Source organism: Crotalus tigris, unplaced genomic scaffold (assembly GCF_016545835.1).
Source record: "Crotalus tigris isolate CLP2741 ecotype Arizona unplaced genomic scaffold, ASM1654583v1 scf7180000017899.1852299, whole genome shotgun sequence".
Classification (NCBI taxonomy): domain Eukaryota; kingdom Metazoa; phylum Chordata; class Lepidosauria; order Squamata; family Viperidae; genus Crotalus; species Crotalus tigris.
Window position 1 is genome coordinate 207226 of NW_024096711.1, and position 27442 is coordinate 234667.

The 27442-nt window shown below is 41.9% G+C and overlaps 1 protein-coding gene across 3 annotated transcripts; it reads right to left on the reverse strand.

Moving 5' to 3' along the window:
* Positions 1 to 811: 811 nt before the first annotated feature.
* On the reverse strand, positions 812 to 27442 carry LOC120308302 (calcium-binding protein 2-like). Of its 3 annotated transcripts, none has more exons than XM_039344189.1 (7): positions 26948 to 27442; positions 26387 to 26743; positions 11393 to 11423; positions 6774 to 6908; positions 5087 to 5196; positions 2098 to 2245; positions 812 to 1374 (listed from the first exon to the last, which is right to left on the reverse strand). In XM_039344189.1, the coding sequence occupies exons 2-7, from the start codon at positions 26612 to 26614 to the stop codon at positions 1349 to 1351; spliced, it is 678 nt and encodes a 225-aa protein (XP_039200123.1). In that variant the 5' UTR covers positions 26615 to 26743; positions 26948 to 27442; the 3' UTR covers positions 812 to 1348. The 3 variants fall into 3 exon arrangements, with proteins under 3 accessions (XP_039200123.1, XP_039200122.1, XP_039200121.1); XM_039344188.1 differs by lacking the exons at positions 26387 to 26743; positions 26948 to 27442 and adding exons at positions 13221 to 13403; positions 15505 to 15635; XM_039344187.1 differs by having other exon boundaries at positions 26387 to 27442.

The window sequence follows — 27442 nt, forward strand, 5'->3', positions numbered from 1 at the left end:
GTTTCATTACCAAAACTAAGTAACATCAGCAGTGCTAGTAAGGATGCAGTTTGCTGTCAGTTTTATATTCTGATGGCTTGCCTGTCAGTGTTGGTGTGGGTGGTTTAGAGATACTTTGGTTGGGCTGTTTGCTGTTGGCTTCTTTGGCTGTTTCATGATTGGGGTATGTTTGTTTGATTGTTGGTTTGATGTTAACCTTGAAGTTAATCTATGGTGATCTGAGTGCTGATTGCTGGTGGAGAGGTGCTTGGGTCTTTTGTTCCTTTTTGGGCTGGGTGTCTATTGATGGCTGATTTGTTAAAGTGCCAGGCTTTGGGAAATTCCCTGGCATTTTTGGACTTGGCTTGATCTAGGATGGTCACATTTCCCCAATTGAAACTATGGTTAAATCTGTCCATATCTTGTGAAATTAAAGAATTTTCATCGTGTCTTCTTAACTGCTAGTTGGTGTTCGTGGATGCTTTCTGCCAGTCTTCTGCCTATTTGTCCTACATAGCATAAAAGCATGGCATACAAGCCAACTAAAGCCCTTCAAAACATCTTAAGCAGACGAAAAGAACCAACAACCCCAGAAGAAAAAACACGAGTCATCTACAACATACAATGTAAGGATTACAACAACCACTATGTAGGACAAACAGGCTGAAGACTGGCAGAAGCCAACAGCAAATAGCCCAACCAAAGAATCTCTAAGACCACCCCCACCAACACTGACAGGCAAGCCATCAGAATATAAAGCTGACAGCAAATTGCACTCCTTACCAGTGCTGATGATGTTACCTAGTTTGGGTAATGAAACGTCTGCAAGAAAACAAGCAAGCTCAGAGAGTACCAAGGACCCCTATTATTATTAATGCCACAATGGGAAACAAAATACATTTTGAAACAGAAAACAGCTGTTAGAGGAAGAACAAATAAAGAGAAACAGCCCTTCTTGTAGTAAATCAGGTATTGGGAATATTTTGACAAATACAGACAGAACAGTTATGGAGTTTTGTTGGTTAAGCCTGCTTAGAATGAACAAAGTGGAAGTTCAGTGTTACAGCAAACAGTTAACAAGATATGATGGCATCTGAAATCTAAGAGAAGTTAGGGTTAATGTTCATGGCCATATTTAATACAGAGATCTGGTATTCCTCTGGTTATGATCCACAACATCCTTAAAGGTGCTGAAGCTGGCTGAACTTTCTGGATTTTAGGAATGACTGCTTGGTTCCAGGCAGAGAACACAGGATATGTGTGAAGTTGTTTGCTGCCTTTTTTCCTAATGGCTGGATTGACTGAAGCTAGAATTTATGGCAGTTGTCTCTCTCAAGGCACTTCATTCTTACATTGCTGCTTGCTTTTCTCAGCGGGACATCATCCGTACAAACTCTATATGGAGAAAAGCAAGGATGTCAGGGCATTAGGAGAGAAGAAAGAGTGTATCATTTTTTAAACATTGCTTAAAAATAGGAATGGCTAGTTAGCTATAAATCTTCACTTTCTAATATTCCACCTTATTTTTCCAATACTACAGTATTTCATCACACTCTAGTTTGATCAAGAAACAGATGTATATGCATCAATGGACACCCTCCCATGAAAGAAAGAATGAAAGAAATATAAATACATTGCAAAGAGGCAACAGAGTTTTACAGGAGCAAAATCTGATGTTGCCATTCTTCACTGAGTAAAAAATCTTCACTGAGTAAAGATCTAGAGCCAAGCATTGAGTTCAAATGCTTATCTTCTCCAATTAAAATATGCCTGCCAATAGGAAAAGATAAAATGCTCTACAATAGTTGAGTTTAAAAAGATGCATTGCTAGACTTATAATTTATAGGCATTCTGATTAGAATTTGCTATTTTGAAATAAAACAAAAATCTTAGCTTTCAAACTGTCCCCTTTTGACTTTATTGTCTATTAAACAGAAATCGGTAGAGATAAATACAGTACCTCAAACCCCAGTATATATTTTCTTCTGCCAGCCTATTCAATATATTCCTTCCCAAAACCAAAAACAAGTTCCAAATAGTCTCTCAGCTTCAGTTCAGACATCCTACTCCACTTGTAAAATACTAATTTTCATTCCCAAATAACTTTCCCTGTCATACCTTCAAAGTCCACTAGACCATCCCTGTTCAAATCAACATCCTGCAGGATCTCATCCATCTCTTGGTAGTTCAGCTGTTGCCCTAGGAGCTTATGCATTGCTTCCCGTAGTTCAGCTATGCTGATCTGCCCATCACCATTTGTATCAAACTGGAAGAAGGAAACACACAAACACCTTATTTCACTGTTCATTTAGCTGTCTCTCATACTTCTCCAGTCTGATTTGAACAGAGTATTGTTTTCTGTTCTTAGCTGACTAATGAACAATGGCAATTGGTCTAGTACAGTGATGGTGAACCTTTTAGAGACTGAGTGCCCAAACTGCAACCCAAAACCCACTTATGCATCGTCAGATGCCAGGTGGGTGTGGCTCCCTGGCTTGGTGTGGCCCATTGGGTGGGCATGGCTACGGTGGTAATGGCAGACTGGGTGGGACTAAAAAGTTCAATCAATTCCAACTTTGCAAGATCTTTTTTTTTCCCACGAGAAGTTGAAATTGACTGATTGAACCTTTTTTTTTTTTTTTGCACATGGCGGCAGAGGCCTAAAGTGAAAAGGTTTTATAAAACCCAGCTGAAGGCCTAGGACTGGGGCGACGGCGCGCATCCCCACAGAGAGGGCTCTGAGTGCCGCCTCTGGCACCCGTGCCATAGGTTTGCCACCACTGATCTAGTAGTTAAGGCACTCGGCCAGAAAGCGGGAAATCATGAGTTCAAGTCCCAATTAGCCATCAAAGCCAGCTGGTTGATTTTAGACCAGTCACTCTCTCAGTCCAATCTACCTCATAGAGTTGTTGTTGTGGGGGAAATAGGAGGAGGAAGATGTGTTGGATATGTCAGCCACCTTGCGTTATTTGTAAAAATAATAAAGGCAGGATATAAGTAAGTAAATAGTAGATTAACACAAGACAAGACAAAATATCCTGATGTATATATCCTGCCAATCCAAACGGACTTGCATAAAGCAGATATTTCAAGCAGCTGCACATAATTACATTACAATGTACACTCTTGAAGTTTGCAAAGTCAAAACGAAAATCATGCCTCAAAAAGTATTCATTGCATCTATGGTAGCTGCTGCAATTAAAAAGTATTACTTAAGAAGGATTTAGAGAATTTGGAATAGGCTCAGAATAGGGCCATGAGGATGATTAGGGATTAGAAACTAAATCTACAAAAAAAGATTGAAAGAACCGTGAATGTTACTCTTGAGAACAAACAATGATAACACAATTTAAATTCCTAAAATACATTAATGTGCACAAAAAGGTCAAAACCTGTTTTTTCTCTCATTCCAGAATCATAGACCTGGAAGAATGCATTTAAATTACAGGAAGGGAAACCCTACTCAGTTTGTTAACAAGAAGAGCAGGTTGTGGAATCATTCCGTGAGAGGGTGAATTTCTCTGTGTTGGATGTATTCAGGCAAAAGCTTGATAGCTACAGTATACAGTATGTGAGATAAAAAAAAAAATAGGTTTCTGCAGTTGCAGGATGGTTCCTAATGGCCTGAAAATAACCACTTTGTAATTCTGCTTTCCTAGTTTAAAATGGCACCATAGTCTCCAGTTACTACAATAGATAAATTTCCCTGCCTGCAGACTTGTGATTTATTTTAGATGAAATCGCAAATATAGAGCATCCTTAGAGTTCAGCATTTCATTATTTCCTATACCTAGATGATTCCAGTAAAACAGAGAATACTAAGGAGGATTCTTCTTAATTTCACAAGTACTTCATTAGTTTCTCTATCTGTTTTTTCCAATGCGTTGTTGGTCTTACTAAGAATTATTTTGATACATAAAGAATATGCCCTTATATCAGCTTTATCAAACGAAGGGGGCAAAGTCTGAAGGTAGGGCCTTAGGGTGACCTAGAAGACTGTCAGAAACAAACAGCACTTAAAGTATGGAGGATATACTTCTACCTTATTTATTAGTCAAGGAAGAAAAATGGAAGAAAATCAATACCCCTGAATTTTCCTCAGAGTTCTGCAGAGAAAAACCTGGTGGGTTGAAGGTTTCTTATGCAACAACAATACTTCAAAAAGTTAAAATATAATGGTAAAGTTATTTCTTGCCTAAATATCACATTAGAATCTATGCATATCAAGAGTAAGAGCGTTACTCAAAGATACTTTGCATATTAAGAAAGAACTTAATTAAAACAGTGAAGATTTGCTTCTTTTACACATTGGCCTTAGAGTTATTTTTTTTTAAATAGTGTACAGCTTTAAAATAATCTCATCTATCCTAAAGGAACAAGGTATTTCTTTTTTACTTCTGCTCATAGAACCTCTCTGTTTATGTAAAGCTGGAGGAAAATCTGAGTAACAGGGGGCCTCTGTTTTCAGGAATGAGAATAACCCTCCAAGTCCTTGGTGTCATTTGGCACATCTAGCAATGACTAAATCATCCACTCTTCACTCTGATACTGAACCTAACATGAAAAACTTGGGATATAATTTCTGGTGTCAGTTTCTTACCTTGTGGCTTGATTCTTATTTATTTTTTAAGCTGATGAAACATTGATCATCTTAAAGATACACATGCCAATTGTTTAAATCTTTTGATGATTGTTGTAAAGATACTGCCTAACTTAAAATTGTGAATATCCATTATAAGGGTAAAAAAACCAACAAGGCAGTAAACAACTTAATCAAAATTAAACATCCACAATATATAGTTATCCAGCACTCCTTGCTTACCGTATTTGATCGTGCAATTTGTCACATATGACTTAATTTGAATTCCTGGCCTTTCCCACTCTATGATTCAGTGTAATTTGCTTATTTATGGCTTAGTGTGTTAACTCAACTCATCCAGAATTGTTTTGTAAGCCACAGTTTATGACTGAAACAGGGCAAATATGGTTTATTCAGTAAATCATTATTAACATATTCAACCATAATGTATTGTGGGAAGATAGCCAGCATGCATGTAATACTACCAGCTCTGATCCTTATAACTGTAACTGAATAACTGTAGCTCACCTCTCGGAAAGCATCCCGCAGCTCTTTAACCCCAATCATGTCTGCTGTCTCTGCCAACAGCTTAGGGCCCATCAGTTCTACAAAGTCATCAAAATCCACTTTTCCTCCAGCTGTAGGCATACAAAGGCATTTTCAGAAGAAGCAGGGCAACACAAAGTTAAATATTTTATATTGTGAGCCAAGGCCATCTCACACTGGAGAAACTGAATTTCACCTGTCTAACCACCATGTCCCCCAACAGAATTCCCTCTTATGTGGATTCTGTATATCTATATCTATATCTATATCTATATCTATATCTATATCTATCTATCTATCTATCTATCTATCTATCTATCTATCTATCTATCTATCTATCTATCTGTCTATACAGGAGTAAAATGACTGTTACCAATATAAATAATCAGAATTTGAATCCTGTTAGAAAGTCTACAGTCAGTAGTTTTTTCCTTAGCACAACCATTTGTACGTGCATCTTTAATGTGAGGCTTCTGTCCTCATTTGAAAACAGTTTTGGCCCCTGCTATCCCATTCTATTGTCTATGTTCAATAATCTGAGCCAGTATTTTCAGCTCAGCTGCAACAGCAACATGGGTAGTATAAATGTTTCCAGTGCTTTGAAGCAATCTGTTTGTGCATGGTTCTTTTCTTCATTGATGGGAATTTTTGCCTCAACCCTCCTTTTGAATTCAAGGCAAACCTCTGTTTAAAATGTATCCTCTAAGGAACTTTTGTTTCAAGGCAGTCACTGGAAAAAAAAAGAAGGGGGAGAAAAACCTAAATAGACCCCTGGAGCTTTGTACTCTGCTTGTTCCTGCAGAAAAGACATGAAAAATCATTATTCTTCATTTCACATCTGCTTGCTTTGCCTGGGTTACAGGACTCCTGGGAACACTCACAATGGCCTTGAAAAAGTCAAAACAGCATGGATCGATCTTGGCTGAGTTCACCCATTTCAGCACAGCAGCCAACCACCATGGTTAGAGCTACTGGGAAAAATGGCTTTGTTTGCTGCAAAATGGCTAACATGCTGCCCTTGCAGCATCACTTCACAATCTTTTCAGCAAAATCCAGGGGCAAAGATTTAAAATTTGAAGTTCTATTCATTTGTTTAATTTATATGCTATCTTTCATCTAGGTGCAAGTGTGTACATATTATGCCCATCTGTCATTTTTCTCCATCCTGAAAGTCCTTTGAGGTAGATTGGGCTGAGAGACAGTGATTGGCTCAATATCACCTTATGAGTTTCTTGACTAAGGATGATCTTGAAAATGGGTCTCTCCAGTGCCAGGCCAGCATTTTAATCGCTAGATCACACTGACTCTCAGTTTTGTGCTGTTCTTGTTTTCTCTCCATTAATACCTCCATTAATACCTGTCAGCCTGAGATATTCCTAATCAAGGTAGCAGATAATTTCAAGGATGCTATTCATAACAAGGTGGATGAAAGATTGGGAGGGATCAAGAGAAGAATGTCATTTTTAACGTTTGTACAGTAAAAACAATTCAAGAATGAAAGGCAGTCAAAGGATATTGCTGATTATAATTCCAGCACTCAACGATAAAGAGACGGAGAAAAAGCTCAGAATCCATATTAAATGTAACTGGAAGACATTTCTCAATGTGACATCCATTACTGCAGAATATTCCTCAGGCATTAGGTTGACTTATAGAAGAAGGTACATACTAATTTGTTGAGATAATTCTATGAGTTCCATTTCAGTAGGCATGTAGCCCATGGTTCGCATACATTCTCCCAAGTCCTTATAACTGATGTAGCCATCACGATCTTTGTCAAACTCCCGAAAAGCCTCCTTGAGCTCTGAAAGGAGAAAAGTTGCTATAACAAACTATAGTTAATAGGCAGGTGAACCCCTCTCCCCACATTCTGACCCACAGTTGCAGCCTGCCTGCCAGCCCTTATGCCAGATGACAAGATGCAGTCCTTCTCTTCATATAATTGTATAGTTCTTTCAGAGAGGAATCCTTTTAATTTGAAATATGTATTTTCAATAACTCTGTATTTGTATCTTCTTGCCAATGTAATGGGCTGTGAGAAACTTTGGGAGACAGGAGGAAGAATCACAGCCTTGGCAAAAGACTGATAAGAGAGAACTAAATCTAAAAGAAAGACAGGGGTGGAGGAAGCATCTCAGAAGGGATTCTCCCTAGTTCTCTGGTAATTAAAGGTGTGGGGGGGGGAAGTGCCTTCAGACTTGCAAGGTTTTGCTATATGGTAATAATCTTACAATAAAGGTAGTATTGGTACTCATGGTGTTGGTTTCATACGTGGACCAGCTTGAAGAGCTAACAGCCACTGCATATCTTACCAGTGATTATTTAAAACTGGAAAGTGATTTTCTCTTTCCCATTTTAATAACATTTTATTCTAGACAAGCCTTGTGAGATTGATGAATCTCCCAAAGGGGTGGTATTGATTTCCCTAGTGACACAGCTCAAGGAGGTAGAGCAAAGGGATTTATACCTTTTTATATATTTTTTTCCTTTTAGTATCTAATTAAGCACATGGTCTATGGGGGTCCTATCTTTCTCACATACCATATAAAATTCCTCTGAAAAATATCTGATAGTACGATGTTTCCCAGAAAATAAGACCCAACGGGAAAATAAGCCGTAGCATGATTTTTTGGGATGCTCTTAATATAAGCTCCACCCCAAAAATAAGCCCCAGTTAAGATTGTCAGCCAGACACACGCATTTAGTACCGTATTTCCCTGAATATAAGCCCTAATTGGAAAATAAGCCCTAATGCATTTTTTGGAGCAAAAAAATAATATAAGACCTGGTCTTATTATCAGGGAAACATGGTAGCACTAACTACCAAGCCACCATACCCAGACAGAAGAGTGTGTAGACCAGAGGTAGGCAACCCTGGCTCTTTTATAACTTGTGGACTTCAATACCCAGAATTCCTGAACCAGCCATGCGGACTCAGGAATTCTGGGAATTGAAATCCACAAGTCATAAAAGAGCCAAAGTTGCCTACCCCTGGTGTAGACAAAAGAGTTTCAAAAATAAGAGGTTAATACTTCCAGTCTTTTATCCCATGTGTTCAGCTCTGTCGATACAGGATCCCAATAGCACTTTATTTAAACATATCCAAAACTGTTACACACTAGCTGAGGAATTCTGGGAGTTAAAGTCGACAAGGCATAAAAGGGCCAAGTTTGAAGACCCCCGCCTTATTTCATAGCTAAACTCAAACAGGTATGTCATAGCAAAGAGGAAGCCTCCAGGAAAGAAGATAGAATGCTGTACAATTAGGCCAGGAATGTATTAACGAGGGAGATCAGTAAAAAGAAGTTACTCTGAAAAGCTGAGGAATTAGCTCTCAACAAATGAACTAGCAAACATGTGGAAAACCCTTAAAGTTATCAATGGTTACAGATAACCTCCTTCCCATGCTGAAGGGAATTGACAACTGGCAGATGACCTGAATGTGTTTTACTGTAGGTCTGAGAAGAAACCACCATCAACTATTGCCACCCTCTCTATCTTAAATACAACAGCCAAGTCTCCTGCAACTGACTCCATCTTTCTGGTGTCCCCACCTCTGGTGATCACAGAAAAAGATGTATGAAGTTTATTTCACAGACTAAAGCCTGGAAAAGCACTAAGCCCAGACAAGGTAACTCTTTCTTGTTTGAAAATTTGTGCTGACCAATTGCCCCCATCTTCACCCATATCTTTAATAAATCTCTAGAGATGTGTTATGTTCCTTCTTGCTTCAAACGTTCTACTATAATCCCAATGCCTTAAAAACCCTCCATCAAGGAGCTGAGCGACTACAGACTGGTTGCTCTGATACCCGTAGTAATGAAAACCTTTGAAAGGCTAGTGGTGGCCCACCTGAAAACCATCACAGATCCACTGTTAGATCCATGGCAATTTGCCTACCAAGCAAATAGATTGGCAGATGATGCTGTTAATATAGCACTACGCTACATCTTATAACATCTTGAATCCAAGGACCCATGCAAGGGTCCTTTTTGTAGACCAGGGGTGTCAAACTGCCGGCCCAAGGGCCGGATGCATCATGGGAAACTGCACCCACCTCATTGCCGGCAATGGAAAAAAAGTCACGATACATCGCAACATGTCACATGAGGTTGCAAGTTTGACACCCCTGTTGTAGACTTTAGCTCAGTATTCAACACCATCATACTCAGGTAGCTCTGCCTGACTATACTTGTAAGTGGATCATAAGCTTTCTAACAGATAGGAAGCAGCAGGTGAAGCTAGGCAAAATCACATCAGATACCTGTACAATTAGCACAGGTGCCCCCCAGGGCTGTGTGCTCTCTCCATTATTCTTTTCTCTCTATAGCAACAACTGCATTTCAAAAGATTGGTCTAATTCAAAATGAAGATGAATCTGCATACAGGCAGAAAGTTGAACAACTGGCCCTACCACCTCTTACAATACTAGACAACACAGTATCAACTGTAGAGACCTTCAAGTTTCTAGATTCTGTAATATCTCAGGACTTAAAATGCATGCCTAACATCAAAAATGTCATCAAAAAAGCACAACAAAGAATGTTCTTCCTGCGCCAACTCAGAAAGCTCAGACTGGCCAAGGAGCTACTGATACAGTTCTACAAAGAAATTATTGAGTTTGTCATTTGTACTTCTATAATTGTCTGGTTTGGCACTGCAACCAAACAAGACAGACACAGACTTCAACAGATGGTTAGAACTGCAGAAAAAACAATTGCTATCAGCTGCCTTCCATTGAGGACCTGTATAACGCACGAGTCAGAAAGAAGGCTGTGAAAATACTGTATCTCCAGACCCCTCACATCCTGGATATAAACTGTTTCAACTTCTTCCCTCAAGATGACGCTATAGGGCATTGCACAGCAAAACAACCAAACACAAAGACAGTTTTTTCTCCCATGCTATCATTCTGTTAAATAACTACGTAATTCCCACAACACTGTCTATGCCCTGGGTTGTCAAACCACCCAATAGGGCTGTATTGCTTATTATCCTTCTCATCTGTCCTATACCTATTTCCTTAGATTCTTATGACTATAACTTGTTATATCCCACGATTTATTAACTTTTTTAACATTCTATTATGATTTCTATTGATTGCTTTAGTATCCTATGACTATCACTGAGTGTTGTATCTATAATTTATGATGATTATATTTTATGATTATCACCTGTTGCTTGTATGTACACTGAGAACTTATGCACCAAATTTCTTATGTTTGTCCAATCACACTTGGCCAATAAAGAATTCTATCTATCTATCTAACTAATGAAGATTTACACTTTAGATCTTATGAGACCCCCTTTAGACAGCGATGTGTATTACTTCAGCTGTGAAGCACATAATGAACATTTCTAGCCAAAACAATAATCTTTCCAAGCTTTACAATGGCTCTTAATTCTTGGTATGTTAGAGCAAAAGCTAAACAAGATTGAAGCTGTGAGACAGTCCTCACACCAGAGGGAAAAAGAACCTTTTAATTAAGAATTAAAATGATCATTAATTCATTATCATTAATTAAAGGGTAACGCCACCTCCACTACAGAAATAAAATACAGTACATAAATAATAATAAAATAAAATATGGATACAATTGGATAAAATACAATGTGGGTTTTGCACTCCACATTTACTGAGGGATATTTATTATTTATATAATTTGTGCCACTGATTTAGTCTGCCTGCCAGACTAAAAGTAACCTCAATAAAACGCGCTCATGATCCCAGGCAAAATGGTAAAATGATAAAATCATGCAAAATTAGAACTATGAAACTTTTTACAGCAAAAATGACAAGAATGCACTACCATACGGAATGATGGTGCCTATAGTGGCACCGCCTCCTTCTAACACCAGAGCAGTGAGAGAAGGAGGATGAAGGAGGCCTGGCACAATTTAGTAACCTTTTTTTTTTTTTTTTTCACTTCAGATTGAGTTCTGCAACAACAGTTGAGGGCTGTTCTGAAACTCCTTTGGAAGTGAGAGGCGCATTGAGAAGAAGGTGAAAATACCTTAAATGACACCATGGAATGAATTCAGTCTAAGATTAAAAATTGTTTTCTTTCAGAGCAGGGGAGCTTATCAAAATAAAAAGGGGAACATCATATAATGACTAGTGTCAAGCCCTATGCTGTCCTCAGCGGCCAGCTTATCACCTGTTTCTGGACATGTCTTTGAAGAACTTTCTCAGCTGCCTGCAGCACTCTCGATTTCAGATCAGAGTACAGACTAGCCAAGCTTGAAGAGACTTTCAAAAGAATAGTGAGAAAGTATATTTCATTTTACCTTCAATTTCTTCCGTTCGCAGCTTTCGGTCCTAAGGAGAGAACAAGAGTAAAGGCCAATGAAAAGACAAAACAGACAGAGTTTGCCAACTGACGCTTATTTGAACGGCTTTTATGTCGGACTCCCCCATCCATTTGGAACCTTCAGTTGGGCAAAACAGTGCATCATAAGTCAAGAAGTTTTGAATTAAGGTACCTCCAATGGGCTAATTTAAAGACTGCATCCAGAATCCAGGATCTGTTATTCTGATGTAAGTGAAATTTCAAGGATCTTTCACCTGTTGTATTAGCAAAGTTGTGGCCACTGCAGCATCGCCGCTGTTTGCTGCAGCCATTGTGATTGTTATTTCCAACTGCACTTTTCAAAAACCCATAGGATGCAGGATTCCTTGCCTATTATAGAAGAATGGTTTCTTAAAGTTTCTTATTTATCAGAAATGGCAAAAAATTCGGCTTATCTGAAAGACCATTCACAAGAGAGATATATCTCTGTGTGGAAAAGATGGGTAAATTTTGTACAGAATAAATATGGGATTAGAAAGTATTATTTAGCTTTTGAATAATTTATAGTTTAAAGTGGGTATGGTTGGATTTGTAGTTTCTCTGCATTGGAGTTAAAGTACTTTAAATTTTTTGGATGTAAGTATAGTTGATTGATGTTCATTTAATTTGTATGTTTTTTTTTGTTTCTTTAACCCTGTATTCAGCTCTGGGAAGGAGGGGGGAGGGTTATGGGGTGGGAGGGGGGTATTTTATTGTAAAAAGTTTATAAAATTTTCAATAATAAAAAAAAACCCATAGGATGCATGGGTGCAAGGAAAAATGAGAGGGACATACCCTTTGCATCCAATTGGCTGGCAGCAAGGGCCGACAGGTGATTGGTGATTGATTGCTTTGGAATCAAGGCTGAAATTTAAAATCTCTTAATGGGTGGTGAGGGAAGAATGAGAAGCGATTCAGATGCCTGCTGGTGAAGTAGGACTGGATGGGGTGGGGTCAATGTAGAGGGAGGGCCCCTTGGGGATACACCAGGTGCAATTTTCAATGCAGTTGTTTCCAACAGCAACAACCCAGCAAAGTGGCAGGTAATATGTGGGTCAACCAAGGAGAAGGAGGAGATTTTTTCTGGCACTTTGCTGGGAATTCTGAGGGGAGAAGAAAGAATGCCAATCTATATTATACATGGAAAGAAGGATAACCCAATGTCATGGGTTCTAGTTACTTTTTAAAATGGGTGTTTTCTGGACACTGACACTGAGCAGGTAAAGTTTGGAAATACGTTAAAAGGGTTCACCTAGCTGGAGGATAGTTCAAAAGCTGCTATTAAAAGATCGATCTGCTCATTGTGGGGTCTCAAAATAAGAGATTGTCTTTGCCATGAATTACAAAGTAGCCTCAAGAGCTTTGCTTTCTCTCACAGTCTTAGCATCTAACCCCACTAATTTCACTTTCCTCTTTTATGGCATGGTGTAAATAATACTGATTTATCTTTTGAAGTTATTGTAGGGCATGCAGTAACATAAGGTGCATGAAACAGCTGCATATCAATATATTCTTATTATTAATCTTTCTTGTTTCCTAGCTTTCGACATAAGGGCAATGAAGTCACTGAAGGACACTTTATAGGTGCATGGGCTTTATAATTTGTATGCAGAAAAGATGCTAAGTGGGATTTTCGAGGGAGCAGAAAACTCTGAAGATGAGCTAATTCATAATCGAGCAGTGGCAGACAACCCAGAGGATAAGTGAGGGGAATCATTCCAGCAGGACAAGGGGTCATTGTGGAAAATGGAGATAGGTGGCAGCTATAGTAGAAGCAGAGTACGTACAATCAATGTGATGGCGATGCTCTGGCGCAAGAAGATGCAGGCTGGTCCCACCAAACCATGCAGCATTGAGTAATTCTGCCAAGATGGATACTGTGTGCTATCAGCTATTTCATCCAGCTTGCTGTTAGAAGAGGTCAGGGAGTCAAGAGCTTCTGAGGGTTGCTTATTCTCCTTCACAATAGCCTGCAATTAGGTATGTTTGATTAAAGGCCCTAACCTATCACACCCGAAGGCTCTTGGGAAACTCTAGCAAAGGTAAGAATGTAATGGAAAGAATAGACAGGAAGGAAAAAGGAAAAGCATACAAAAGAAAAACAAAGAATGTCAGAGAAATGTTATCAGCTGAGAAATACTTAACATCCATCAATTCAGGGGCCTTCAAACTTGGCCCTTTTATGACTTGTGGACTTCAAATCCCATAATTCCTCAGCCAGGCACACTGGCTGAGGAATTCTGGGAGTTGAAGTCCACAAGTCATAAAAGGGCCAAGTTTAAGACCCCTGCATCAATTGATATCAGCCAGCTGATAGTACAGTATATTTCGGCCTGCATAACCCTGCAGTGAATCCTTAATGGGAGCCAAAAGCACTGTTTGTAACACCAGCCACAGCAGGGGCCATGTTGAAATACAAGCAGACGTATTTTGCTAATACCATCATCGATACTCATGGCACCTACTCAATACATACATATGAGTTTAGGCAGACATAGAATAGATATTCCATTCTTTCCAAAATGGGATACATACACCAATGCCTCAAGCGCAGAAATATAGATCCTAACAATAACACATTTAGACCACCACAGGTGTGCTCATTTTTCCTAATAATCCCTCTGCTTTTTGTCCTACATATTGTCCCTACAGATTTAGACTGAAACTCAAGGATTTGTGGTTTAATGAGGAGGGCAAATGGATCTTTAACAAGGTTCTCAGCAAACTATGTTTTTTTTCCTAACCAGATATCGTGCATGAGTGTTGCATTCAAACACCTATAATTTCTATCCAGCAATGGATATAGAAGTTAAATAGAAGTAAAACTGATTTTTAAACTATGTAGTAAAATATTCCTTAAAAGTCATTGAAACAGGGTAGTGTAAAGGAATGCCCTAATTCTGAATAAATATTCTTTGCCACATAAGCACACAACTTTCAATTCTTCAGAGTCCCCACCAAATCATCAATTTTAATTTGACAAAAAGGGGATTATGAAATCATATAGAGTGCTTACTTATGCAATTCTTTACTGAAGCAACATAGACTGAGATTAAAAACTGACCTGTTCTTGTGAATTTGGTTACAGAGATCATCTCCCTCATACTTTCAAGATTTTTTTTTTTTTTTAGCTTTGGTTGAATGTCTTCTTCTTTTTATAAAAAAAATTGCAATAGTTACAATCAGAGTGCTTTGACGATTACATAAACATGACTCTTGACAACAGGCAGAAACATAAGCCGATAGATGATGTTACCTAACATGGTAATGAAACGTCTGTAGGAAAACAACCAAGAGAATCTCAAGAATCCAAAAATTCAACCCTGAGCTATATAGATTCTCTACTATTAGAGCTAAATATTTTTTTCAACATACATGTTTTGTTTTCCTCACTGAACAATTCACAACATTCTCTCCCTTCCTTTCTGTCTTCAGTGTCACCCTTTCCTTTATTTGATAGTCTCTAAGCAGTGTACAGAAGTGGCATGCAAATACTGGAATACAGGTTTGCTTGTCTTCCATTCTTCTCACCTAGTCATCAAGAAGGGAGATGACTGACCTTGAGCAAACTGCAAGGATGTGGGAGTGAGCATAAACAATGGGACCAAATTCCAAGAACCAACATTTTCTAGTCCTGGGTTACAACTTTTCCGTTCCCTTCCTTTCACTGGATGTGAGAAATAGATCTGGCTGCTAAACTAAGGATTGAAACAGGGAGAAAGGAAAGGGCCATTTTCAGCCTCCTGAATTATTATTCTTTAAAACATTCCAACAATTTGGAGCATTTGTACCTAGAGCTAAAGGATCCTGAGGTGACGCCTCAAAGCTCGTAAGTCTGAGATAGGGCAAAGCAAAGAGTTTTTCCACAAGCACTCACCAAATGGGGACATTTTGCCATATTTTCTAAACAAAAATTCAGGTCTAAAATCGGGACATTGATGGACAAACACAGCAAAACAAGGAAAGTAGACAAACGTGCTGAAACAGCCACATGCAAGGAGACAGAAATAAAAAATGGGAAAGCAATAGGATGAAGAGGGCCCCCCCACCCTTCCAGCTTTTTCTCCCTACCTTGGAGAGATGCTTGCCTAGGGTTTTGGTGCAGTTGCCCATGGCTTCTAAGGCCCCCCCATCCCCACAGAGCATTGGAATTGGGCTGGAGGCAGCTGGCGCTGATGGCAGTGGGTTTTTTATAGTAACAAGTGATTCTCTTCTAGGAGGTTTAGTCTGTTTGAGGATTTTCAGGGTTTTTATTGTTGAATATATCTAGAATATTAAGGGAAAGTAAATGGAGGGGGAAAGGCGTAGAGTAGTACCATAATCCTCGGGATTATGCAAAACTCTATAATAGATGGTGCTGAAGCAGAGAATGGAGGGCAAACAGGCATCTCTTCCTCTGAGCACTGCAGTATATCAGGAAGGAAAACATTATCCATGGTCTGTTCCTCTTTCCTGCTTCCAAAAACTCCATCTCAGAGGCCTGCAAATGGATAGTCCCTGGCTCATAAACTGACCTTCCTGTCTCTTAGAGTATATGTGGACATAATCTCCTCTATGACAATTAACTATATTTTGAAATCTTTGCACAAGGATGGGCTGCTTCCATTGAGTATAGATGCTGTAGCCTTACCAGCATCATTGGGCGTACAAGGTAGCACAGACATTATCAAGACTGTCAGTCAAATGTATCAACTGGCCACAAGATCTGAATGAGCTAATAGAATCCACTGTAATTTAGACACTCAAGGCCATTTTCACTAGAGCTGAACAGTGATTCTTAACATCTGTTATAAATAACACTAATTCTGGACAGAAATTGGGAGAGAGGCATTGCAAATGGAAAAACAATCTCTTGTCTAAACAATTCCCTAGTGAGAAATAAAACTACAATCATAGCATTTATGAAAATTGGTACAAGTCAAGGGCTTATATAGAAAGCACATTTGGGTCATACAATCTGATCACAAAAGCGAGTGAATCACAAAAGTATGTAGAGAAATTCAGGCTTGTTTGTATAAGTATTTAAGGACTTTCTAACACAAAATAGTCTTCCCCTATTTGTTGAAAACTGTAATATAACACAGGGGAAAGGCCCAAGTTTAGGTTAGAAAAAATAGAAAGCTTTAAGAGTTAAAATGTTATGCCAGAGCAATCACATTCATTGACTCACTCCATCAGTTCAGAGACAATTTGCAGAATTATACAGTGATCAAATAACTATAACAAATAAAGTAACGGAGTCTGCCCATCTTGCTGACCTCTCCTCTCTTCTCCTCTCCCTTTTCCCAGCATTATAACCTTCTCAAAAGATCAAATATAATATATCTAAAATATGATAATTTCAGACAGATCAGTTGTGTCTCAAGTGAGAACTCTGGGTTGATTTGTTCAATAATCCATTTGTTTACTTTCTTGACTATCTATGGTTTTCTCAGAAAACGTCTCCAACCACAAAATTTAAAAGCATCAGTTCTCTTTCTGTCTTGCTTCTTCAAAGTCTAACTTTCATTTCCCCAGAGTGTCACAGGGAAAGCCATTTCCTGCTCAGTTCTAATCATTGCAGGTACTGTATAGACACATCCTGGAATCTGAATATGTTTTTTTTTCATAAAATGGGATTCATTGCTACTTTACCAAGACTAGTCTGAAGATGTCAGCCTTCCTAGGTTGATGAGACAGGAAGCATGACCAGATGAACTAAGTCTAGTTTATTGTAAGGTTACATTAACTGAATCTCGCAAGTCTGAAAGTACAGATCTCCCACCATCTCTTTTATAAACTGAGAAGTTAGGAAGGTTCCTTACTGAGTCTCTTCACATTATGCAATTTTGGGCTACGCCCCTTCTTATCTGATCACTCCCTAGGTAGTATCTCTTCCTCAATCTCCCAAGGTCATTTCCTCATACCATTACAGGGGCATATTTCTTGATTGTTGGGTCTTTACTGTTGATTCAGTAGATCTTAGATTATTCACCCAAAAGTAGTATTTCAGATGTGTTGGTGCCCATTGTATTTGTATAGGCCAGTGGTTCTCAACCTGTGGGTCGGGACCCCATTTGGGGTCGAACGACCATTTCACGGGGGTCGCCAAACAATGCAGTCCACCATTTTTTCCCCCCTTTTCCTTAGCTGTGCTACTCCCTTTTATTCTATTGGCTTTTGAAAGCCAATAGAATAGACTCTCTTGAAGAGAGTCTAATTCTATTGGCTTTCAAAAGCCAATAGGAATTGTCCAGGCTGTCTCTGCCCTGCTGAGCCCGCCAAAAATCCCATTCTGCAAACGGTGCTGCACCAGTTGAGTAGTCCTCGACTTACGATCAGTTGAGTAGTCCTCGACTTATGACCAGTTGGGGGTCACGGCATTAAAAAGGTTGAGAACCACTGGTATAGGCAAAGAATGAATAAAGTATGTGCTTCTTGGAGATGTCATAAAAATAACTCTTCATCAAAGCATGTTTTACAATGTCCTAAAGTTCCGTGAAGAAGTAATTACATACATTAACTTGATTTTGAGACAAAGGGAAACAGATCAATCAGGAACTCGATGTGCAATCATTTTATTCAGATCTTAGATAAGTTTGTTCAAGTTTGGGTGTGTCTTTTTCTAGAGATGGCATGGTTTTCAGGAAGCATAGGAGCCTGGAGAGCATCAACAAGGAAGCTTCACATATCACCCTGTTATGTCCCGAGCCTTGCAAACGGCTCGGGCGTTTGCAGGCAGTCCCGGGCAGGTGCAAAGCTGCCCGGGACCAGACAGGCTGTCGCCAGTGCCGTGCGCATGCGCGGGTGCTGGCGCGGGAAAAGTATCGCATTGACCCGGGAAATGTCTATATAAGAAGTTGGGAGGTTTTGGGAGCTGCTGAAGCCATCTACTTGTAAGCTGAACGCAGAATAAAGAAAACTGAAAACTTCAACTGCTTCTCGTGTCTGCTTCCCGCCACGGACTCAACACTGGCGACGAAGGTGGGATTGCCTTACACCGCCTGGAAAGGAAGAAGTGTAAGCTTACCCAAGTGAGTCCTGAGCGGTGGAACGGCGTCGACTCGGCAGCTACCCGCCAATCCAGTGCGCATTCGGGGGTAGGCTGGCTGATAGACCCGTCTCCTGAAGATGGCAAAAATCGGAAGGCTTGCGGAATTCGACGTCTCACATCCAGAGCGGTGGGAGTCATACGTAGCCAGGGTGGAGAACTACTTCAAGGCAAACCAAGTGAGGGAAGAGAGCTTGAATGCTGCCACCCTGCTTTGTGTTTGCGGTCAAGACGCCTTCGACATCGCAGAAAACCTTGCAGCACCTGTTCCAGTAGAGTCTGTCAGCTACGCAGATCTGAAGAAGCTATTGAAGGAGCACTTCCACCCCAAGATGTCCGTCATCGCATGGCGCCACACCTTCGAGCAGAGGGATCAACGGCCCGGTGAGTCGGCCAAAGAATTCATCGCCGCATTACAGAAGGCCACCAAGCACTGCGAGTTCAAAGACCTCGAAGAACGACTGAGGGACCGATTCGTGTGCGGGTTAAGGCATCGAGATCTACAACAGAGACTTTTCGCTAAAGAAGAATTGTCCTTCCAAGATGCCTTAAGGGAAGTCACCGCAGAAGAAGCAGCAGGCGGCGCTGTCAAGAACATGCGGCCGATCAGAAACAGTCCAGAGGTGGCATCCGTGCACCAGGAAGACATCCAAAGAAACTCCGAGGAGGATCCGGACGAGGAAGTCGACCGTCTCCACCCCACGAAGGAAGAAAAACAGAAGGGAAGCTCTCCAGCTCCGCTCAAGTGCATCGGCTGTGGAGGTCGCCACAGGAGAACCGACTGCAAGTTCCGCTCCGCTATCTGCCGGGCGTGCGGGAAACAAGGACATATTGCAGCTGTGTGTCTGGGCCGACGAAAGGTACAACCTCAGGAAGAACTGCACCTGAAAGGTACCAGAGTCCCCAGCCAGAATAGGGTAGGGTTTTGCACTTTGCGAAGAAGCATCCTTAGGACAGGCACACACAAGCCCATTAAGAAAAAACTGTCACTCAAGGTGAAACTACAAGGGGTTCCATTATCTATGGAACTAGACACAGGGTCTGCCTTTTCAATTATCTCCTTGCATACATTTAGGAAGATTTGTTCCGGTAGTGGAACTCAGGCCAAGTTAAGGCCTTCTGACATTGTGTTAACAGATTTTCCAAATTCAAGAGTGTGTGTTAAGGGGGAGGCCACCCTTAACGTGCAATACAAGAGTTTTGAAGGTCCACTAGACTTATTAGTAGTAGGGGGTGAACGAACGAGTCTCATATGACTCGATTGGTTTGAGGCCCTGGGGATACACGTCACAGGACTCAATAGCTTACAAACACTCGACCTACAGGAAGTCTGCAAAGAATTTGCAGATGTTTTCAGCCCCCAGCTGGGCACATTCAAAGAACCCCCTGTGTCCTTAAAGCTAGACCCCACTGTCACTCCCATTAGAATTAAAGCAAGAAGGGTCCCTTTTGCTTTAAAAAGTAAAATTGACACTGAGTTGGACAAACTGATCCAACAAGGAATTCTAGAACCTGTTGACTCCAGTCCATGGGAGACCCCCATTGTCACGCCTCTTAAGGCAAATGGGGACATTCGCATCTGTGCTGATTACAAATGCACTCTAAATACGGCATTGCAGCAACATGCCTATCCTGTTCCTGTGGTCAGTCATATCCTGGCCTCCCTCAAGGGGGGGGCGCGTTTTTGCAAAGCTTGACCTAGCTCAAGCGTATCAACAGCTGCCTGTTGATGATGATGCTGCTATAGCTCAGATTATTGTGACCCACAGGGGAGCCTTTAAGGTAAAAAGGCTGCAGTTTGGAGTGAATGTCGCTCCTGGGATTTTCCAAAGCGTAATGGAAAACACACTGCGGGGCATACCGGGGGTTTGCCCCTACTTTGATGATGTCTTAATTGCCGGAGACTCCACACACATTCTAGCTGAAAGGCTAAGAGCTGTTCTGTTAAGATTCAGGAAATCAGGCCTCAAGCTCAAAAAAGACAAATGCATGATTGGGGTGCCTTCTACTGAATTTCTGGGGTTCACAATTGATGCTGCTGGGATTCACCCTGCTGAATCCAAACTGACTGCTATTTTAGAAGCACCTAGGCCAAAGTCCAAGGCCGAACTTCAGGCCTTCCTGGGCCTCCTGAATTTCTACAATTCTTTTCGTCCACAAAAAGCTAGTGTAGCTGAGCCTCTTCACAGGCTACTAGACAAGCAAGCAGTGTGGCAGTGGTCACAAACGCATGAGGGTTGTTTTAACAAAGTCAAGGCTTTGCTCACTTCTAACAGTGTACTTGCACATTTCAACGAGTCCCTTCCTGTGTGCATCGCTTGTGATGCGTCCCCTTACGGGGGTGGAGCTGTCCTGAGCCACCTCAGGTCTGATGGAACTCAGGTTCCTGTTGCATATTACTCCAGAACATTGTCTTCTGCTGAGCGCAACTACGCTCAGATAGACAGGGAGGCTCTGGCTGTTGTTGCTGGAATTAAAAAAATCCATGACTTTCTATATGGCAGGCACTTCACGGTCTTCACTGACCATAAGCCTCTGCTGGGACTGTTTACCACACGTAAGCAGACTCCCCAAATCATTTCCCCTAGAATGCTTAGGTGGTCTATTTTTTTGTCTGCATATGATTTTTCCTTACTCCACAAGCCTGGGAAAGAAATGGGCCATGCTGATGGCCTCAGTAGATTGCCTCTGCCAGTAGTAGAAGCTGACCCTGCGCCAGCTGTCAACAATTCTATCAATCCAAGCCTTGCCCGAGCTCCCTCTTAGTGCCAGGGATGTTGCCGCTGAAACAGGTACAGATCACACACTTTCACGTGTCCGTTCCTGGGTTTTGTCTGGTTGGCCTGAGCACTGCCCTAGTCCTGCGTTTCAGAGTTTCTGGTCCAAAAGGAACGAGCTGTCCCTTTCTCAGGGTTGTCTGCTTTGGGGAAACAGAGTTGTCATTCCCACCTCAATGATGACTAGGGTCTTAGAATCCCTCCACGAGGGTCATCCTGGCATTGTTCGTATGAAGGCTCTTGCGCGCAGCCACTTGTGGTGGCCTGGTTTAGATAAAGATATTGAGGCTAAGGTGAATGCATGCCACCTGTGCCAACGATCTCGCCCAGAGATGCCCCAAGCTCCCGTGCATAGATGGGAGGAAACACAGTCCCCATGGTCTAGGGTGCACATTGACTACGCTGGACCCTTTCAGGGCCAGTTCTTCTTGGTCCTTGTTGACAGCCATTCGAAATGGCTTGAGGTTGTACCTGCCTCATCCACCACCACTGCAAAGACTATTCAGGTACTGAGGGGGATTTTTGCTGCACACGGGCTGCCAGATGTCATTGTGTCCGACAACGGCCCTCAATTCACTTCCTCCGAATTCCAAGCTTTCTTACAGGCAAACATGATTCGTCATGCCACGTCTGCACCCTTCCACCGTCCACCAACAGTATGGCTGAACGTATGGTGCGCATCACAAAGGACGCATTGAAAAGACTCACCTACGGGGACTGGCATCACAGGTTGGCTGATTTTCTCCTTTCTTATCGCACCACACCGTCCACTTCTACAGGGAGAAGCCCAGCTGAACTTCGTTGGGGGCGTCAACTTACTACTAAACTTGACCGGTTGCATCCGGACAGACTGCCTTCATCTACCTCACATCCTAGGGCCCCTAGACAACTACTTGTGGGTGCCCCGGTTTGGGCTCGCAATTACGGGCCTGGTCATACATGGGTCCCCGCTTCTATTTCCAGGGTCACAGGTCCTCTCTCCTATGAGGTAGCCCTGGACAACGGTCGTGTCCTGCGTCGGCACATCGACCAACTCCGCCCTCGGCGGGACTTTTCCGATGAGACTCCTGGGTCTTTTCCAGGGGGGGAGGGGGACCCTTTGGAGCAAAGGGAAGGGCACGAGCTGCTGCCCATCTCCACTGATGGAGCTACAAACGGCCCATCCCAGGGTTCTGCGAGAGCTCCGAACAAGAATTCTATGAGCCTACCTAATTACCAGGCATCCACGCCTACTCCAGCCAGGGAGTCACCCCGGGGGCATACTCACTTTCCACACATATCACACAGCACTCCAGTCACGGAGGATACCCGGGGGCATCCCAACAAATCATTTCCCGCAAGAGAGCTGGCACACAATCCCCAAGGTTGGCCTGACCTTACTCCAAATCCTACAGGGGGTCAAACATACAGGGAGGTGGTCGAGGAACCAAGTCCCGACTACAACACCTCTAGCCCAAATCAGGGAATCACTGAGTTTTGGGAAGGTACAGAAACCCACACAAGCCCGGACACAGAACGGGGTTCAGGGAATGGACAGCCTCCTGACAGGTCTTGGATGGACCTAGGAGGTTCAACAGAGACGCCCAACAGTGGCTATCACTTCAAGGGGCCCGAGGGTCTACAGCTAGGCAGGTCAACCAGGTCACAAAGTGACAGAAGCCCTGGCCTGACGAGCAAGCAGGCCAGGCAGCGGAGCGCAGTCCTTGGAAGGCACCAAGGCAAAATAAGGAGAACAGGCTCACATCTCCCTCCAGTCAAGGAACTCATGCTAGTAACCCAGAGCTGAGAAGGTCACAGAGAGCAAAGAAGTCTCCTAAATACTTAGAGGATTACATAACATTGCTGGCTAAACAAAAGCCAGGTAACGATAGGAGCACTGAGAAGCAGAACACTGCATAAAATAAATGATTATATGTTGGTAGTAGTTTTAGCCCCGGGGGAAAGGGGTGTTATGTCCCGAGCCTTGCAAACGGCTCGGGCGTTTGCAGGCAGTCCCGGGCAGGTGCAAAGCTGCCCGGGACCAGACAGGCTGTCGCCAGCGCCGTGCGCATGCGCGGGTGCTGGCGCGGGAAAAGTATCGCATTTACCCGGGAAATGTCTATATAAGAAGTTGGGAGGTTTTGGGAGCTGCTGAAGCCATCTACTTGTAAGCTGAACGCAGAATAAAGAAAACTGAGAACTTCAACTGCTTCTTGTGTCTGCTTCCCGCCACGGACTCAACACACCCCATTTTTAGACTGCATGAAGCAGCATCAAAACCAATACAGATTGGCTCAACCAAGAAAACCAAGAAAAAACCAGCATGAATGTATAAGGAACTTTCTGACCAATTGAAAGAAAAAAAAGGGTAAGTACAAAAAATGGAAAGACAAATAACTAAAGCAGAATGCCAGCAAATTGCCCGGACCTGCAAAGTTGAAATTAGGAAACCTACGGCCCAAAACATATTAAGACTTGCAACAAATGTCAAAAACAATAAAAAAAATGTGAAAAAAGTCAAAGAAACAATTGGTTCACTAATGGGAGAAGATGGCTAGGAAGTAATGGGCAGTAGAGAGAAAGCAAAACTGCTTAATTCATTCTTTGCATCTGCCTTCACTCAAAAAGAAAATATAAACCAACTTACCAAAAACAAAACCATAAAAGACAGGCTAGGAATGCAAATTAAAATAAGCAAAAATAGGGTAAGAGAACAGCTGTCAGTTCTGGATGGATTCAAATCTCCGGGTCCTGATGGATTACATCCCAGAGTTTTGAAAGAACTGGCAGATGTGATCTCAGAATCTTTGAACCACATCTTTCAAAGTTCTTGGAACACAAGGAAACTACCTGAGGACTGGAAAAGAGCTGATGTGGTTCTCATCTTCAAAAAAGGAGGGGGGGGGGGAAAGATCCAGGAAATTACAGACCAATCAGCCTGACATCAATACCTGGAGAGATAAGGAAAAGGTAATCAAGGAACAAATCTGCAAACATCTAAGTTACAAATAAAGATATAACCAGTAGCCAACATGGGCTATCAAAAACAGATCATGCCAAATAAGTCTTATTTTATTATTTGATAAAGTATACGGTATTTGACAAAGTAGATCACAACCTACTTCTTGATAAGCTAGAAAAATGTGGGATAGACAGCATTACCACCAGATAACTGATTAGTAACTGGCTGATAAACCGTACTCAACGGAACTACATCCATATGGAGGGAAGGAAGTAGTGGGGTTCCCCAAGGTTCAGTTTTAGGCCTAGTACTCTTCAATGTTTTCAATAAAAAATCTAGATGAGGGAATAGAAGGGGAACTCATCACATTTGCAGATGACACTAAGATGACAGGAATAACCAACACCCCAGAAGATAGGCTCAAAATCCAGATGGATCTCGACAGACTTGAACATTGGGCCCTATCTAACAAAATGAAATTCAATGTAGATAAAAGTAAGGTTTTACACTTGGGCAAGAAAAACCAACTGTACAGGTATAGACTAGGTCAAACTTGGCTCGGGAATGCCGGTAACTGTGAGAGGGATCTTGGAGTCCAAGTGAACAATCACTTAAAAATGAGCCAACAGTGTGCATCAGCAGCCAAAAAAGCCAATGAAATACTAAGCTGCAATAAAAGAGGGATAGAATCAAGGTAACATGAAGTATTAGTACCACTTTACAAAGCCTTAGTATGGCCACACTTGGAATACTGAATCCGGTTTTGGTCACCACCACAATATAAAAAAATGTTGAGACTCTGGAAAGAGTGGAGAAAAGAGCAACAAAGATGATTAGGGAGCTGGAGACTGGGACATATAAAGAACGATTGCAGGAATTGGGTATGTCTAGTCTGCTGAAAAGAAGGATTGGGGTGATAAGATAGCAGTGTTCAGTATTTGAGGGGCTGTCACAAACATGGGGGGGGGGAACTATTTACCAAAGCACCAGAAGACAAGACAAGAACCAATGGATAGAAACTAATCAAGGTGAGAAGCAACCTAGAACTAAGGAGAAATTTCCTGACAGTAAGAACAATTAACCAGTGGAACGGCTTGTCTCCAGAAGTTGTGGGCACTCCATCATTCCATCACTGGAGGTTTTCAAGAGAGACTGGACAGCCATTTATCTGAAATGGTATAGACTCTCCTGCTTGAACAGGCAGTTGGACTAGAGCCTATGCTCCTTCCAGATCAGGGGTCTTCAAACTTGGCCCTTTTATGACTTGTGGACTTCAACTCCCAGAATTCCTAGCTAGCATGCCTGGCTGAGAAATTCTGGGAGTTGAAGTCCACAAATCATAAAAGGGCCAAGTTTGAAGACCCCTGATCTAGATTGTCTTCTGTAGGGCACAATCAAATGGTAGCCAAATGCTATCCTGCTCCCTGCTCCACCCACCCCTTTCCTTCTTCACTGCATTTGCTTTTTCAAAGTATGAAGGAGAATAAGAAAAAGGAGGAGATTCTACCAATGGCAAACCAATCCACTCACAGCTGCAACAGAAATGCAGCAAATTTGTCTAAATTTCTTCTGGAGCTGGAAGAGCTAAATTGGTAGTTATGGCCAAAAGGCCCACAGTATTGCGGAGCATGGATGGGGGCACCACCAATCTCAAACTGGTACAACCTTTAATTACAGAAGGGGTCAATCCTACAGATTTGCTGTAGGAAAATCCTAAGGATTTTCAGGATTAGGGAAAAAAACAGATCTTGGCCTCTAGACTTCTTCAGCTGATCCGAGAGTAATGAGTAACAAATCTATGACTTTCCATATATGGCTAACTCCCCAGCCAACATGGCAAATGCTGAAAGACCCTGAGCTAATTTGGAACATGGCAGGAAAGCAAGATCTCTAGTTATGAGAGAAATAAGAAGGGAAAAGGAAGCCTAGAATTGTTCTTTTTACTGTGTATATATATATATATATATATATATATATATATATATATATATATATATATATATATATATATATATATATATATATATAAAACCTACAATGATAGAAGGTGGAATATTGATAAATGGGGGATTTCTCTTATTTGAGCTTTTCTTCCATTGAACCTCAAGTACAAATTCCCCGATTTTCAGCCCCCGCCTCTTCCTGGATAGCCCACTCTTCTTCCTTGTCATGGCTTCCCCCATCTGCTCCCAGTTTTTTAGTTACCTGCCCAAAGACAGAGGTGAGGCTAAGCTCCATATCCCTGATATTTAGGTATTTTTCTTCTGCACGAGCCAGACTGGTCCTTCCAACTGTCTCTTGCAATGGCTTGTCCTCTGGCTTGGTTGCAGGCAACGTTGCTCCATCACCCAACTGGGAGCGGGTGTGAAAGAGGGGTCCAGAAGCAGTGGCTGAGGCAGGGTCAGAAGCACTCCTGATCCTGGGCTGTTGCATAGATTGCCAGTCTTCTTCATGGGACCGACTGCTTGTCCTTCGGGAGTATCCACCCTTGGACTGCCTCTGAGCACCATGTCGGGAACTAGACGCCTGCAGGTGTGATGTCTCACTTCTCAGTCGGCGGGTCTCTCGAAGGAAAAAGAACATGCTGAAGACTGGCAAAGAATTACAGTCCTCCTTTGGAGCTCTCACTATTTACTTCCTCTTTGGGGAAGATGATCCATGACAAAGCCCACCCCCTTTTCTCACTGCTGTGGCCTTCCTCTCTGGCTCCCATCCTCATAGGCACATCCCGTGTGACATTGAACTATATTCCTGGTTTCTTCTCACCTTTTTTTCCAGTTGCTCCAGTTCTGTTCCTTATGCTACTTGCTTGCCACTCTATTGTGGGCCACTCTGCTGGCATTCGTCCTCTCCAAAGGCACACACTCCTAACCGGATGGCCATAGTGTTATATTTCTAGATCTCAAGTAATGCAAATATCTTAGAATACCCTTCAGCTACATATGCCTTCTGCTGTCTCACTCCTTCTCCCATTAAATTTTTCTCTGCAATGTTTTCCTCCTTCTGGGACCCACTTTTCCTACCCACTCTAAACACCCTCTCTCCCTTTCCTTTCTCTCTTTCTCCTGTTTCCTGTCCTTTCTTTCCCTCCTTTATCTCCCCATTCTTTCAGGCATGTCTTCTGTTTGCTTTCCCTGCTTCTAATGGATCATCCCTTGTGTTTCCCAGGGCCAGGGACTGACATGGGAGCAGGAGGGAACCTCAGCTTCTGTCACAGCTCACCCTCGCTCTCCATCAAAACTTAATCAAGTCATCTTATTA